A 17,127-nucleotide genomic window follows, 5' to 3' on the forward strand; every position below is an offset into this window, starting at 1 on the left:
GCTCCGTATCCATCACCACCTGTCATCCCCATCCATAAAGTTGTCTAATCGTTTCCTAAAGCAACCGATAGTTTCAGCGCTTACTACATGGTTACTAAGTATATTCCATTCATCGACCACCCTGTTAGTACAACAATTCTTGCCTATTTCCTTCTTAAATCTAAAGTTGTCCAGTTTATACCCATTACTGCGAGTCCTGCCCTATTGTTTTATTAGAGAGTAAGTTTGGTCATTCTTCTCTGTACTGATTCTAGTGAATTGATGTCTATTCTGTAGGACGGAGACCAAAACTGTACTGCATAGTCAAGGATGGGTCTAACTGTCGCTAGATAGTTTAATAATTACCTCTGCACTTCTATTCGTTACCGTCCTTTATTTCTGGCACTAATGCACTGCTTCCTGGTTTTAAAGGTCCAGATTCACTAGAACTACCATGTCTCTCTCACTCTCAGATTTTTCTAAAAACGTGTTATCCAAGCTGTATCTATTTTCGGGGTTGTGTAGCCCTATGTTTAACAAGCTACACTTAGAGACATTGAAGTTCATTTGCCATTTCACTGACCATGTTAATTTATTAAGTTCATCCTGCAGAATCTCTTGTGTCATCTCCTGACCTAATTAGGCATCCCATTTTAGTGTCGTCCGCAAACTTACATCGCTATTTATCCCATCGTCTAAGTCATTTTTGTACATAAACAACAAGGGACCCAAAACCGAGCTCTGGGGGACCCCACTAGTAACATTACCCCACCTATATTTCATTTCATTTATGGTGACCCGCTGTTTTCTGTTACTAATCCAAGCTCTAATCCATTCTAATACTTTTCTTCCTATGCCATGGGCTTTGATTTTATTTAGTAGTCTCTGGTGTGGCACCTTGTCGAACACTTTGCTAAAGTCAAGGTAAGTAATATCATAATCATCATTGTTATCCGACGCCTTATATACTTTAGTGTAAAAGGATAGAGGATTAGTCACATGACTTTCCCCTGGAGAAACCATGCTGTGAATCACGAATTAAATGATGTCCTTCGATGTGTTCTCAGTCATTTACTATTATTGATTCAAGCATTTTTCCTACAACAGATGTCAAACTGATTGGCCTGTAACTGCATATAGACGATCTATCTCCCTTCTTAAAAACAGGAACAATGTTTGCCTGCCTCCAAGCAGTTGGCACAAAACCAGTGTCTACTGATTTATTGAATATTTCAGTTAACTGGTCGCCGATTTCAAATTTACACTCCTTAAGCATTCTTGGAAAAATTTCATCTGGACCCTGAGATTTTGTAGTTTAGTCTTTCAATCTGCTTGACTAACTTCTTTACTAATGCTGATATTAGACTACTTTCTTCATCCCCTCTGAAAATCTGATCGCTGTCAGGTACTTTATCTAACCTCTCATTAGTAAACATTGATAGGAAGTATTTGTTAAACTCCTCTCCCATTTTTTCCTTCTGATTCTATCATGACATTTTCATCGTTTTTAATTGGTCCTATTCTTTATTTTTTGTTCTATAGAGGTGAAAGAAACCCTTTGGGTTGGATTTTACTTGACCGGCAACCTTAATTTCACAATTACGTTTCGCTGTACATGTATTCCTTTTAACCAGCTTTGCCATTTCGTTATACCTTAATCTAAGGTGAGATTCCAATATTTCTTTGTGTTATTGTTATCTCACTCATGGGGGGAGATCGCCTTTCATTTACCTCGGCCATTTCTAATTCTTCTGTATATTCAATATTCCCTTGTAGTTTCACCATTTCCCATTTGTTTTTAAGTTTACCATTCATGTATCGACAGAATAGCTTGGGTTGCTCCTTGCATTTATCTATATCCTTTTCATGGTTCCTTTTTTCCTCTCTTCTCATTTAACATACTCATTTCTATTGTTATATAAACTTGCTATTTTCCTCCCCCCCCCTTTTTTTTTTTAATTCTTTTCTCCATTCTTTCCAAGCTCTGTCCCTTCTATCTCTTGCCTCACTGCATCTTTTGTTGAACCAACATTTAATGTACACTCTAGCTTCTGTCTTGGTACATGCCTATTCACCCCTTCATTGTAATTATCCATCAAGATATCCCATTTCTCTTGGACTTATGTCTCTTCCATCTAAAATTTTCCCCAGTTTGCATTCTGAAAGAATTTCTTCAGTTTTGCAAAGTTAGTTTTGTTGTACAACAGTCTCCCTTTCTTATGCTTTTCATTTCACTATGTATATTTCTTCCTTTAGTTCAGTCAATATATGGTCACTCTTTCCAATTGGTGTCTTGCACTAGATTTTATCCACAACTTCAGGTTCCGTTTTAAATATCAAATCTAGTTTTGACAGATCCTTGTTATTTCTGTATCTGGTGTTTTCACTGACCCATTGAGTCATTGTATATTCCATGGTCATGTCCAGTAGTACATTACCCCACAAGTCTTCTCCTCTCACTGTCATGTTCTCCCAACAAATTTTTTTTGCAATTGAAGTGCGTGTGTATTTACCTAGTTGTAATATACGGGAGGGGAGCTATGCTCGTAGTGACCCGTCTTTGTATCTCTCCGCATCAAGTGTGTGTGTGTGATTCACCTTGGTCTTTGGATCACGTGTTGGACTCGTGATCGACAGCCATTTCCCTCCCAGGAGAGAGCTCAGAGCTCGTATGACCGATCTATGGGTAATGCTATCACCTTACACGCACACACACCCCCAACTCCCCGCCCACGAGAATTGGAGTAACGACTCAAAGCGCAGCGATACCGAAATAATTTCAGCCCTGGGCAGGATTCGAATCCAGTATCCCCGGTACCGCCGTACTGATAGTCTGTGTGTGTGTGTGTGTGTGTGTGTGTGTGTGTGTGTGTGTGTGTGTGTGAGAGACCACACATGGATATTATATTCACCACTGTTTTATATCTATCAATACAAGTGTTCCACATTAGACATCTCTTCAATATCTTCATGGTAAATTATCCAGCAATACAGTCCCTCTGCTCAAGGGGACCCCGCCCAAAATCTTTTTTTCTGAAGGATCTTGTTGATTTTTTCTGTGATATCTAGGTCTGAGGAAACCTTCACAGCATGAGTTTTATTCAGATCTGACGAGTAGTTTTTTATTTTTTAATAAAAAATGTAAAAAAAATACCATATTTTTGGGCTTCTTTCAAATCCTATCTCCTCTTACAATTTTTATTCGATGGCTTTCATTTTACAGCAAAAGAATCTTCTACATATATAAAAAAAACAAAATAGAAAGCTTTTTTTTATATCTTTGTTTAACGCCAAGGAAAACAAATAAAATAATTACAGAAAAAAGCTAAATTTTGATTTTGACACGTTATTAAAAAAAAAAATTATTTAACATGTGCAAAAAAACTTTAATTTTTTGTCATTTATCTAGCTATTAATAGAGACCTCATATGCAAAAATCGGTTGAAAATTGAGGGAGCATCAAAAACTTACATTTTTCAGAAATGAGTGTTAAAGTTGTTTTTTCCTTAGTTTGACTAAATTTTACATTGGACCTCCTAAGACCCATTGAAAACAGGTTCCATTGTATTTTCATGATGATTTTGCATCTTTCAAGTAACTCAGGCACTTTGTACCCTCCTACAGTGTAGGATATTATTCACCCAAAGTGAGGGTCTCATAAGCCGCCACCTCACTCTTTGTCGCAAAGTTCGAGTTCTTGGTCTAGAATGACCCAGCAAGGTAGTCTGATTGCTGGGATTCAGCTCTCTCTCTTTTCTTGGGTTTCCTTTCTGGTGTTGGAACAGGCTCTTGCTGCATCAGGGACATCACTGTGAGGTTTGAGACTCTAAACCCAAGGTGTTGCAACAAGGAGGCATCCTTGTAGCCACTTGTTAGCAAACACTTGTTTGCGTAGAGACAACTTGTCTGATATAGGTGTAGAGGACAGAGGATCAGTTGCTGAGGATGTGGATGTAGATGGAAGGGAGAGAGCTGCTGGAGGGAGTACTAGTGGTGGTGGCGGAGGTGGTGATAAAGTTGATGCTGGGGTTCTTTCTTTCTCCCCTTGAGTTGCTAATGTAGACATTCTTATCTTCTACAAGTGTGCCTTTTGTTTGGATAGCTTAGGCATGGCTAATATCTTCAAATATCTCTTCACTGAAAAATAGATGCGAATTTCACACGGCAAATTAGTGAATGCGGCAAGCTAACGTGTACATGTCCTTTACTTTGGAAGGCTCAGGCCACTGCCAGTCGTGCAGGCTGAACTTCCTCACACCACATACTCACGTGCATGCCGGACGTAAGAGAAAACTTTATGTGTATCAAACGCAAAAAAATAGGGTAAAATATGGTCAAAACGTATGTAAACAATGGTCGTGCGCAGCATGTGGCTGCCGGGGGGATGGAGGGTAGGCCCTTTAAACCCTTTAAAAATGGCGGTACGATAAAAACACTTTACCAGCATCTAGAGCAAGATCCCTACTATGTATTTATGCAATAAAAAAAAAATCTAATTTTTCTTAAATCTTACGCCCTTAAGTTGACATCATATACCTCGATGACGTCATGCATCCCCATGATGATGATGATGCAGGGTCAACTCCAATAAAGTCTCGCTCTCCTTAACCACGGCGATATTGCAAGCCGGATGACGGGACCCCATGTACATAATTTAAAGTCACGTGACCGGAATTAAGGTATACAGGAAGTCCTCTGCGAAGGCAAGCTCGTTCGCTTAAGGACACGGGCAGCCGTGGGCATCGTCACTGACATCGCCGCTACCGAGCACAAGCAGCGGTCGTAAGATTCGCCGCTGTAGAAGTCCTGAACGGTGTAACGTCGCGATGGCTGTGTAACTATACATCACCTGGTTTGGAGTGAGGCATAATGTACGTGTCCATACACGTACAAGTAATATACTTGTACACACATGTATATATACATATATAATTACAAATGTAATATAATGCAGGCATTTATTGTGGTACGAGGGAGAGAAAAAAAAAAGGAGCTGCCTAGTGTAGGAATTATGGTTTCTTGCAGTCTCCTTTATTCTTATGTTCTTATGTAATGTTCGCACTTGACGGATGCGTTTCTACGTACGTTCTCGCTGGACTGTCTATAGGCACTGCACTCCCCGGGTAAGTCCGTTCGTTGTCTGAATGAACCCAAATACTTTTGTGCTTGTGTATTAGCAATTTGGACACGTTACCTTAGTGTATACATTTGTGAACATTTCCATTTAATTAATTACTGTGCTGTGAACTAGAAGTATTATCCAGTAAAACGGTGGAATTTTGTGTTGTAGAACGAAGGGAATGCTTGCGAGATTACTATACTAGTTTGCATTTGCAAGTGAAAACACGAGATAGCATGCGTAGTAATTACGCACACGTACTGCATGTGTATATACAGAGAATATGTCTGATCTATCTCGCATTTGCTTATGCATATCGAAACGTTCATAAATTTATCGAAAACACCATGCGAGGACGTTCCTCTTGTTACAGATTTTTCATGTACTTAAAAATATATCAAGCGAAACGTCGTACAAATAAAGGCTCCGTCCTCAGTGTTTCTTCTGATAGACTTTTCAGCAATTGCCACTTTCATACATGCATAAATCTATATATGGGCAGGCATTCATAACCAATGTGTACTGTACGTAAACATCATTCGTATGAGCGCGCGTGGTACAAAGGATTTGGGCAGAGGCGGCGTGGAGGAAAATTTACAAATTTGTAGCAGTTAAAAAGATGAAATGACCTATTCTGGACAGAAGAGGTTATTGATATCTTATTTTTCGTATTCTATCAGTAGCGCACTGCTGACCAGCGTCCTATTAGGATGTTAGTTGCAAGGCTAGTTTAATAGTAATGCCCGGGGGAAATGGGTTACCGGATCCGACAAGTTGATTCGTTCACAGCCAAATGAAAAAGTAACAAGCGAACATTATATCGAGTATCAAATTGTCGAAGGCATTAAAGGGCGTATATACGCTGCTGGGGACCACGGAGGCTGTTAGCACCCTCCTGAGCCAATTATCCACTGCTGCCACCAACCTGGCACTTTGAGGGCTCAAGACCATCACGAGTGAGCTTTCGAGCTTCAAGCCTCCTTCCGCATTGGTCGTGAATACAGACGCGTCGGGCGAAGACACGACAATGGTCCACGCTACGACATCGGGCGTCCTCGCAGTACAGACTATTTCCTTCAGCAATGATGACATAGCAGCTGCTGCTGCTGCTGCTGCTGCCACCTAGATTCGCGTTGCCGCCCAGGTGCCGTCTCTGGAAGGGACGGCGGGCGGGCGGACCACGCCCATCCGCAGCCACACCCATTCGCCCACGCCAGAACGCTCACAAGTGTCGCAGTGACTGCAAAAGCGCTGGAAACCTCAAGCTGAAGACCGCAAAGCTTAGAATCCTAAGAACCACCACCGTCGCCCTCTTCTGACGACCTGGCCCCCGAAGTTCGTGCATTCTTCATACCAGGTTAGGCATTCTCTTCTTAACCGCGACCCATAGCTCATGTTCACCCGACTAGATCAACCGGGCCAAATACGACACCGATTTTTTTCTTCTTTTTTTTTTATGCTGGACGTTCAACAAACAATACTTTGTATCTAATGCATTCTGCTATCAACCAACTTTCTCGTGAGGGTGTTCAGCAAAGTACCTTCCCTCCGTATCTGGACACAGCTAACATAGGCCAAGAAAATCTGCTTACGAATTACTACAGGATGTAACGGGACTATGCTTGCAGCTTGCAGCTGTCATGGACCCCCCCCCCAATAATAGAAAGAAAAAAATGTATACACAAAATAACAAAATATATATACCAAAGGCTTCCCCCCCCCTTAAAAAGGTTAAAAATAAACAACTTCCATCCCCATATACTCCACTCCCATTCAACCCCCTCCCTCCCTCTTCTCTTGGCTCCTCCTGGATAACTGGTCCCTGCATCTCACCCACTACTCTGGGTCAGAAGCAGTGTCGCAAGACAACACATCCACAGTGCGGCAGCTTCATTAAATCGGCGACCCCCCCTTCTCCGTCCCCTTGTGCAGAAAAAGAGAAGACGTGGAAAATAAATAATAAATTAAAAAGGGCGCATCCCCACCCACCCGACTCGTTTCCCTTTCAAGCTAGCCTGTCGTGGATGAAAGGTTAGAGCCAAGGAGGGATGGGGGAAAATTAAACATTTCTTGACCAAATTGCATTCCTTTGCAGTCCTCTGTTACAATCACTCCAGCGTGCTCAAAGCGACAAGATCAATCCCCCGAAATGGTCGGGATGTTATGTGGGTAGTTGGGGGGGAGGGGGGGGGTACCCTGACGATAACAATGGGTAACACTGTGCTATGACGCCGTCTACGGATTGTCCTAGCGAAACACTTTACTTGTTTTAATCACTCAAATATTCCTCATGCTATCAAGCATTTTAAAATTAAAATAGCAAAACTCCCCCGACCATGGCAGCAGAGCCTTTGATCCCATCCTGGCATCCCCCTCTCACACATGCACACAAAATACGGTTGTTGGGCCGCGCGACAACCAACCAGGCAATGGCCCAACACGTAAAACCACATCCTTACCGAAACGAGGTTCCTGCAGCAGCGGTGGGCGGGTTGACGTATTCTGCTGTTTGTCTTCTTGCTGTCGCATACCTGGAACAGGCGGAAAAGAAAGATTAGAAACACTGATATGCAATATTTTGTTTTATTTTTGGAGGGGGGGGGAAAGAGAGAGAGAGAGAGAGAGAGAGAGAGAGAGAGAGAGAGAGAGAGAGAGAGAGAGAGAGACTCTTCAGTCTCCAATAAAACCAAGGCACAATTTCATACTTTAATTTGAGAGTTGCTTTCCAGACTAACATTGAAAAATCCAAACTCCTACAACTTCATTAACTTTAGGGACCTTTCCCCTTGGCACGGCATGTTCGCAATTTATTCACTACGATGCAGACAAAAGCAGGCGGGTAGGTAGGTTGGTAATGCATCGAAGGCCGGGATGCACGTAAGGCTAAACAGCACAAGTCTTGTTACAAAGAATCGAACAAACACCCACTAAATCCAATTAAATGTACTACAACGCCAAAAGATAAATAAACATTAGTAATCCCATAACACCATGAAGCTTCTTCTGAAATCCACTTTCCCTCTCGCTCCCACCATGGCCGTTGCTTTCTATATGGTACTGCCTGCAGGGGCCCCAAAGACCAGCACAACACAGCATTATGGGTATTTATTTCCACATGACAATGACCACTCCCAACTAATAAATTCTTTGACTTCGAAGAAGTACAAAACCTGCTGTTGAAAGGCACTTAGGTCAGTAAACAATTCAATTACGCTCGACCTCGAACGGGGTGACGTACGAATGTTAACATTCTGGTACTTTAGCATCTTACATAAGAATGAAGGAGTGCAAGAAACCACAAGGCCTACACCAGGCAGTTCCATGTCCATTACCCCATCCATAAAATTGTCCAACAGTTTCTTAAAACGGTTTCTGCGCTCACTACATGGTTACTAAGTCTATTCCATTCGTTGACCACCCTATTAGTAAATAAATTCTTACATGTCTCTTAAAATATAAATGCCCAATCCATTACTGCGAGTCCTGACCTGTTATCTTAATATGACAGCGTAACCCTTCCTTTGATCCACTTTGAACACCTATTAGATCCGCACGCTGCGTCTCTTCATTGGGTAAATTTCTGAGCTCGTGTATAATTTTCGTCATTCCTATCTGTACCGATTCTAGTGAATTTATGTCCATTCTATAGGACGGAGACCAAAAATATACAGTATAGTCAAGGATGGGTCCAATTAACGCCAAATAGTTTGATAATTACCTCTGCACTTCTATTCGTAACCGTCCTAGCAATGAAACCTAATGCTCTGTTAGCTTTATTCCCGGCGCTAATGCACAGTTTCCTGGATTTGCTAGAACTCCCAAGTGCTCTCTAAAAACGTTATCAAAGCTATCTGCTTTCGGGGTTGTGTAGCCCTACGTTTAACACACTGCACTTGGAGATCTTGGAAGTCCATTTGCCATTTCACCAACCATGTGAAAATTTAGCACACATGCTTCCCAGATTATATTAATACGTCTCGGGTAGGAATTTTAATCAACATGTTTGAATTAAAAATTCAAGCAAACGTGCACAAAAATACTAGATATATACGCCAAATGGTCGCTCTTAGCGTTGGTACCGATATTTAGTGCGGTTCCCACAATCAGCGAATTTTCATTTTCACTTCTGTCGTTTGCACTTGATCACCAGAATTAGGCAAGGTGGGTTTCCGTGTTCATCAGAGACCTTGAAAGTCTTCCTTCTAGCATCCAAGAGGAGTTTGAAGCAGGTCATTGGACAACAAGTCAAAGCAATCATCGTTACTCCTCCATTCCGATTGATCATGCACACGAGCAGGCCAACAAACGCGTGAAAGGAGTTGGGGGAGTGATCGGGATCACAGAGAACCCCGAGATGCTAGAACGCTGGATTGCAACTGGTCCAGAAATTAGCCGTGTTCTAGAGCAATTCACTGATGTGGATGACGACGGAGGTCAAGAGCTCCCTCATCACGAGGAAGGGAGTGCATCCCAGCACCGCTTTAGGCGTCATGTCACAAGTCTCATGGATGTGCTGCTAAGCAGAGGGAATCCATTTGAAGAGTAGTGCAGATCTAGTTACATTAGACAATGAAGTGTGTGTTGGCAAGTCCGCCGCCACATCTGTCCAAGTATTGGAATCAAGAGGAGAAGAGCAGTATGACCATTTTCAGAAGAATGTGCTGGACACAAAAAGTGTACCGCTGCAAGCTCCGATCAAGAAAAACAACTTCCTGCTGTTCCACGAGGAGAAAGCTCGAAAAAAGACAGGAGCTCAGAAAAAGAGGCAACACTTCGAACAACATATAGATCTCTATGGACAAGCATTCATTATGTTTGATAGCCAGGGTGGAAATTTGGGAGGAATTTTTCCGTCATGAATCCTCCTCATCACCACCTGCACTGGCTTCTGAAGGGTCCATCAACTCTTGCAACAAGTCAGATTTTTTGACCTGCATTATGGAAGCAAGTGCAGGTGCTGGACTTTCTGCGGATGAGGAGCTCGTCTCACCAGATGATTATGGGGTCATCTTTATTGATGGCGGTGCCCTGATCCACTCTCTTCCTGGTACAGCTGTCCAAGGCAAAACATTTGCTGAATATTTCACCAAAGTTTTCTGCCCAAGAAGCACGAGTTGAAAAGAGCAGCGAGAGTGGATTTTGTATGGGATCAGTATCGTTCAATGTCAATCAAAGCGACCATAAGAGAAAAGCGAGGAAAAGGCACACGACAGTGAGTATGTGGTTCTGCCAAAGTACCTGGAAATTGCAAAACTTTTTGTCTAATGCCGAAAATAAAAAAAAACTCTTCTCATTCCTGTCAACTAGCATTGTGCAAATACCATTCCATGATAGCAAACAGGTTTATATAACTTCTGGTGATCAAGTCCTCAATGCAGGGAATGGACCCCCCATGGGACGATGTAATCATGAGGAGGCAGATATTCGTGTCCTGGTACATCTTCTTCATGCCCTACAATATTTATCGTCTATACTGGCGACACAGACGTTGTCGTAATACTTCTGTGTAACTTCCACCACATCAAGGCTGTCAATCCGGAGTCAGAAATCTGGATTTCTTTTAAAACAGGAAAGACAGTCAACATGATATTCCTCAACAGCATTGCCTCAAGTTTGGGTGCGACAACACTGGGTCAGACAGCACGCCATCTTTCAAAAACAAAGGCAAGCGATACTGCTCCAAGCGGAAAGATGAGGTTCCATCCCTCTTGAATGAGTTTGCGACAATTGCTAGCACACCGTTTCTTACATCGCCAGAGTTGAGGGTAGTGGTGAGTCACTTTGTTTGCAAAATGTACTCCGACGAACCTATCACTGATGACACCAACGTTGACCTTGTTCGAATGAGGGTTTTCTGTCACAGGACTCGGAATGTGGAAAGAATACCGCCTACAAGTGATGCGCTGGACCAACATCTCAAAAGGAGTATCTTCCAGGCGAGCATCAGGACCACAGCGCACGAGCCACTGGCACAAGTCCCAAGCCCAAGCAATCATGGATGGATGGAAAGAGATGGCCAACTGGTTCCCATATGGACCACGTTGCCCATTGCCAGGGATGTGTTTGATCTAGACGTGAAATGCGCACGCGTGCACAAAACCCTGCTCGTCATGCAAGTGCAAATGTCCTAACTAAATTACCATCATTGTAATGCGAATGAGTAATGATCTTTAGATGCACTTACCTAATCAATGAAACATCACTAAGAACAAGGAAAACAGACTGTTCGGTTTATATTCATGGTATTTTATAGAATTTACGTTCATGTGTTCAATAGTTAACATGCATAATTCTGAAAAATTGTACTGTAACGTTTGAGGTCTAATTTACCATTACGGTAAAATAAATACTCTGATGCAACCAGAAATGGTTTTATCTGATTTCTTGACCATGAAAACCTAGGTATATACCAAATTCATGTTTCTAGGTTGAATAGATTCCGAGATATTTACATTATTAGATTTTGATGGCGGCCATCTTGGAAAATGGCGGGAATGTATGAAGACCCCATGTGATCTTGTCCACTCGGACCAAAATTTTTACTTAGGCCCTAAGCTTCAAAATAGTACCAAAAATCAAACTTTTGCAAAAAGGTGAAGTGACTGGTACCTCCCCCCCCCCCACTAATTAGGACAACTTGGCTATTTTCATTTAAACATAAAAGGCTTTTGCTACATTACGTATATTTGTACATCTTGTAAGCTTTAGTTTTAAAATTTTTGTCATGGATTCTGGTACACAAGAGTTGGTTCTCCTCACGATTGACTTCGACCCCGGTGCAAGTGACAAACACTGACAACTTCACAGGGATGCGGGAGGTTGAGACGGCAAGGGGCGTCAGCAACTCTACCAAGACTGGCAACTACAACCAAATGGATAGCGCGGCATGGGAGATCGTGTATTTGGCGAGAGCTTGTGTGCGTGATCACGTGTTGGACAGCCGTTACCCTCCCGGATGACAGACTGACAGACAGACAGACAGACACACACACACACAAAATTCCCGTCCATGAGAGTTGGAGTGACGGCTCGCAGCTCAAATATTATGATTTCAGCCCCGGGCGGGAATCAAACTCGGACAGCTTAAGTAGCGATTGCAAATATTACCACTGAGCCGTGTGCGTGCGTGCGTGTGTGTGTGTGCACGCGCACCAGTCAAAAATTATACCAAGATCTGGAGTCATGGGTTTACAACGTGATAATTGTAGCATCTGACCTACAGGATTTTGTTCAACTGATGGGCCTAATATATCCTCCGAAGTTGTTCTGGTACCCCCTACGATCCTTCCTGGTGCTCAGACAACGGTTTTGTCAGCACCAGTGGCAACAACCAGTATGCGAGCGAGCAATTACATGCCTTTATATGTGAGCGTGCGAGCTGGACTGACACGTGCGTCCAAGGGTCAAATCTTTCAGTCCGTTTCTAGTTTGAATCTCTACGTTCTTGCCTTCCACAATGTCTGCTGCTTATGCATTGTCGAGGCTCTTCCTTCAGATGTTGACAGCTCCATTTTTGTTACAAATATTTTCAACTTGTTTACATGTAAACCGCTGCAGCAAACTAAAATGGGTAAAAAATTATATATATATATATATATATATATATATATATATTATATATTCGTCCATGTGAAATTCCATCATGTTCTGCAATTTGCCATGTAACTTTACCAAATTTTAAATGAATTTTTTATGGCAACAAAATTTGGGACCTTCCTATTTAGTTCCATCATATCGCTCACAACCTTCCTCGTGAACACGTCCTTCATCCAGGCCTTTCTAATCCTTCCACATTCTTGAGATGTATAATTATGAGCTTTCTCCGCACCAGACAGCTTGACCGTCTCCTGTAGACGATCGACAGCTCTACTACAGTGAAGACCCGAATTTAAAATTTATTGCATTGCCTCTTTCAACAGTTCTGATTTGCTTGTATGGTGGTCTATAATTCAGTGGTTCCTCATTTCAATTTATTTCCCTTTCTAATTTCTCGTTTTCCAACAATTTCGCTCCATTCTTTACTTTCCTTGGTATCTAAACAAGCCTCAGGCTTGGCTCCAACCTTCGTACTTCCTAACTTAGGGGAGGAGGAGGAAGAAAAGGAAAAGAAAGCAAGAAAAAAATAAAAACACAACTTCAGACTGGATGGGGCCATAGTACCAAGTGCCACCTGCACTGCTAAGCACCCAGTGACCAAGTTGGCACAACTCTTCACCGCTCCTTCCTTTCCTTACCCGACTTGCACTACTCTCTTACGACCACAAGCACCCATAGAAGCTCCGCCCACCCTCTGGCTCCAACCCCCCTTCACACATCGCCGCAGTTTACGAGCGGCATAATCCCACCAGCAGCATCCCGGTCCCATTCGCTTTTCCCATCAACACGGACCTTTCAACCCACCCCGGAAGGCGCCCACGTCCCCTTCATCTTCACAACTTTCATCGATCGTAAATATCAAACTAAAGTAAAAGGCCTTGTACCTGAAACACTGCATGGTCACCCATTTACTTCTCCATTATCGAACAATGCCCACTGAACACTAACGAGGTGATCTTTCAGATCTCACGTACCATGTGAGGAACACAGAAATACAGACTTCCATATTCAATATACACAACCACCCGCCTTAAAAGTTCCAAGCATCACGACGAGATAATAGATGGTCGTGTGGGGGCAGTGGGTGCGTGGGTGAATCTCTTAAGGGGTCTGCGGCGCCGGACATGAAAGAATGCTAAGCCTGGCGGTAATGGAAGCGCAAACAACACATCCAGAGCGAGTCTATTTGCATTTTGACCTGATTACTCCATGCTGGCGAACAGCTGGTGGAGCGCTATTGAGAGACCGGCCTTTACACAGATACCACCACCGCCACGCAGATAAGGAACGTCCCATTACCACACTATTCCACAAACCATATACTCCACTGAGTAACCTCGAAATACTATCTGCGTAACCGGGAAAACTTCAACTTCAACCCCAAAGAGAAGAGGGCCATCCACCCACCCACTCCACTAAGGTGGATGGGAAATCCAGTCAAGAGAGCATGCGACGGCCCCGTTTTGCTCTGCAGCCTCTTGGTCTACAAGATGGCGACCGTACAGGAAGAACATTGAAATACCGAACCATTTAATGGCCAACCCCCTCCTCCCATTACGTACGCACCAACGTTAATGACCAGATTACCCAGTAAGAAGGACGTCTGGTATGCTCACGGAGTCTATCCTTGGGTGTTGAAGGTGTGGTGTGGTTGATTTCTTCCTACCCCGCCCCCAACCATGCCGAACTCAAAACTGTTCCCGAGAAACCTATGGATTCTCGTCTCCTTCGGCCACCTTTGGTTCCTTATTTCTACCGTCACATATCATATCTGAATTCCCAGGTGCACAAAATAAGAGAAATAGAATGAAGTTGGCAGAGCTGCCTTGAAGGAAAGAAGATGGAACAAGCTCCAGCAAGGCTCTAGAATATACACGAACTAATCCCTTCGACACCCGACACCTGTTATAGGTTTCGCCGACAATGTTCGTCAGGGGACATCTTTTGCGATAACCGCCAGGTCTTTTCCAGATTCCACTTTCATTACTTCCTTTTCATCAATTTTAAATTGTCCTGATATCCGTTTTTACTTTTTCCAAATTCCATTACGCTAAATTTCTTAATGTTGAAGTTCACTTCCCACTTCAGACTCCATTCCCAGACCCTGTTCAGAGCTCTGTAGCGAGTCACAGTCCGTTTCAGTGCTCACTTTCTTTAACAATTTTGTACCATCTGCAAAGAAGTTCAAGTAACTATCCACACCTTCGTTCATTTCATTCACATAGATAGCAAACCTTATTGGAGCCAATACTGCTCCTTGTGGAACTCCACTAATTACCTCTTCCCAAGTAGAACTCTTATCTGAGCACTATCCTCATTTTTTTCCATGCAAGCAAACCTTATTGGAGCCAATACTGCTCCTTGTGGAACTCCACTAATTACCTCTTCCCAAGTAGAACTCTTATCTGAGCACTACCCTCATTTTTTCCCATGCAAAGTCTTCCATACATTCCAATAGTTTTTATATGTTATGGGATGCCCAAAACAATCCCACCGATCACACACACACACCAGGTTGGCAACAATACAGTCGTGATGGGCCCAATGATCCTGCCGCAGTTTACCCATCCCACTACCAAATCATCCCAACCCCACACCCTCGCCCGCCCTCCCCGGTCCCGAAGCTGACATCAAATTCCGACGCACTTCCGACCTTTGGAAGGCTTCTTGCCGAGGAGTTCGACCGCTCCTCCTGATGGGTCAAAAATTCAGAATCTTGTGATCCATTCCCTTACAAGTGTCGGTCCTTAATGCGGAATGACTTTTTATCCTATAGGACCCACCGTTAGAATACAGCAACCCTTTCTCTACGGTGTCAACTAAAAACAGTTGCATGTACCCTGAGGTGAACATTCAACTCACCTACTTTCAGAATAACCTGCGAGGAGTGTCAAACACTCCAGATTAATTTTTAGTTTTCCTTAGACAGGTCTTCAATTGTTATATCTCCGCCCACCAGAAATTTGTCCTACATCACCTAAAATCAGAAGCGTCACCAGACTGCACCCATACACGAGGTACTCTTCGTGTTGACCTCTCCATTCTGACATCGGGCAACGGATAATATGGGGGTGGGTGGTTTGCCAAGGTCGGGTCTGAGGCGTGGTCCCACACGCCACCAGTTCCGTTACGCGCGAGCAAGGCTCACCGCGCAATGACGGCGGTCACAGAGCTATCTACGAGTATATGTTGATCAGCCGGTGGCGGCTTGTTTCTTGCCCTTTCCCCGAGACCCGGCAGGTCATCAACCCGGATTCTCCAGTTTGCCTTCTGCACAAGATTTCTGCCTCTGTCAACAGAGGCTCCCCACCCCCGAACCAGTTTTTCACTGTCCCAGCGCCAGCTTATACAGCCTAATTATCGTCACACCAAACTTGTGGCCGCCTTATCCCCATCCTGATGCGATCACTTCTTTCGCGTCCAGTTATTGTTCGACTTCATTGAGTGGGCAGTCTGGTAATGGTGTTTAGTCACAAGCGAAGTACCAACATATAGCAAGATCAGTCACGTAGAGCGGGGAAAAAGACGGAAGAAAACTATTGGAGTGGGACAACAGTGCAGAGTAGAGGAAAGGAGGAAGTACAAAAGAAAGATGGCGAGAGAAAAAAAAATTATATATATATATATATATATATATATATATATATATATATATATATATATATATATATATATATTGTGGCCATGAAAGGGGTGACGTCTCATTGAACACTGAATCCTTTTCACCCCTTTTTATCTCGTTTCAACGTGGCGATGGACTTCCGAATACTGTTCCGGGCAGGCAAGGCAGATTTTTCTTACTACAAACTCCAAATCTAGTCTGCCCCTCCCCTCCAGCTATCAACGATGTCCCACCCACCCCTAATGAAACCAGTTTGCCACGAGTGACCAGCAGCAATGCAAAGAAACTTTCTAGGCAACTTTGTCACCGAGAGAACCATGAAGTGCACTCGACTCACCCGAGGCTACGAATTGAAGGCTATTGTGACGTCAATTTTAATGACGAGTTAAGCACACGCCACTCAAGGGGGTGGCACTTAACGCGAGCCCAAGCCTGCACCAGACACCGGTGCCGGCTGTGTAAAACCGTTCGAAAAAAGGATCCCCCACCCGACACCAATGGCAAATGGTCTCATTTCCTCCCAAACACACGGTCCACTCCTGACGCGACGGCCGTTTTGTGTCATGCCCCACATTTAGTTTTAAACATACGACCATTAGCTATCTTCCCCAGCCAGCTCCAGCCTCCAACATCATGAACTTCATCTCTTCCATACCTCCACAATGACCACAGCGACTCCCAACTGCCACAACATAAAGAGGTTTCTTTCGCCTCAGCCTTACCGAACTGGCAGACGGCAAGACAAAGATGTGATCAACCAACCCGCATCAATTGCCAAATCTTTAAGCATCTCCACCTTCCTAGTGGTGAA

At 43.4% G+C, this 17,127-nt stretch overlaps 1 protein-coding gene across 7 annotated transcripts in view; it reads right to left on the bottom strand.

The window, feature by feature from the left end:
• The window catches only part of LOC143025494 (heterogeneous nuclear ribonucleoprotein L-like), a 239,407-nt gene that overhangs the window by 17,848 nt on the left and 204,432 nt on the right, over window positions 1-17,127 (bottom strand). For all 7 annotated transcript variants that reach the window (XM_076185244.1, XM_076185240.1, XM_076185238.1 and 4 more), the window contains one exon: window positions 7,558-7,629. In XM_076185244.1, coding sequence (XP_076041359.1) covers window positions 7,558-7,629 — 72 coding nt within the window. The remainder of the gene's footprint in view (window positions 1-7,557; window positions 7,630-17,127) is intronic.

The sequence above is a fragment of the Oratosquilla oratoria genome, chromosome 5, assembly GCF_046742065.1.
Source record: "Oratosquilla oratoria isolate Oo_2021 chromosome 5, ASM4674206v1, whole genome shotgun sequence".
Lineage (NCBI taxonomy): Eukaryota > Metazoa > Arthropoda > Malacostraca > Stomatopoda > Squillidae > Oratosquilla > Oratosquilla oratoria.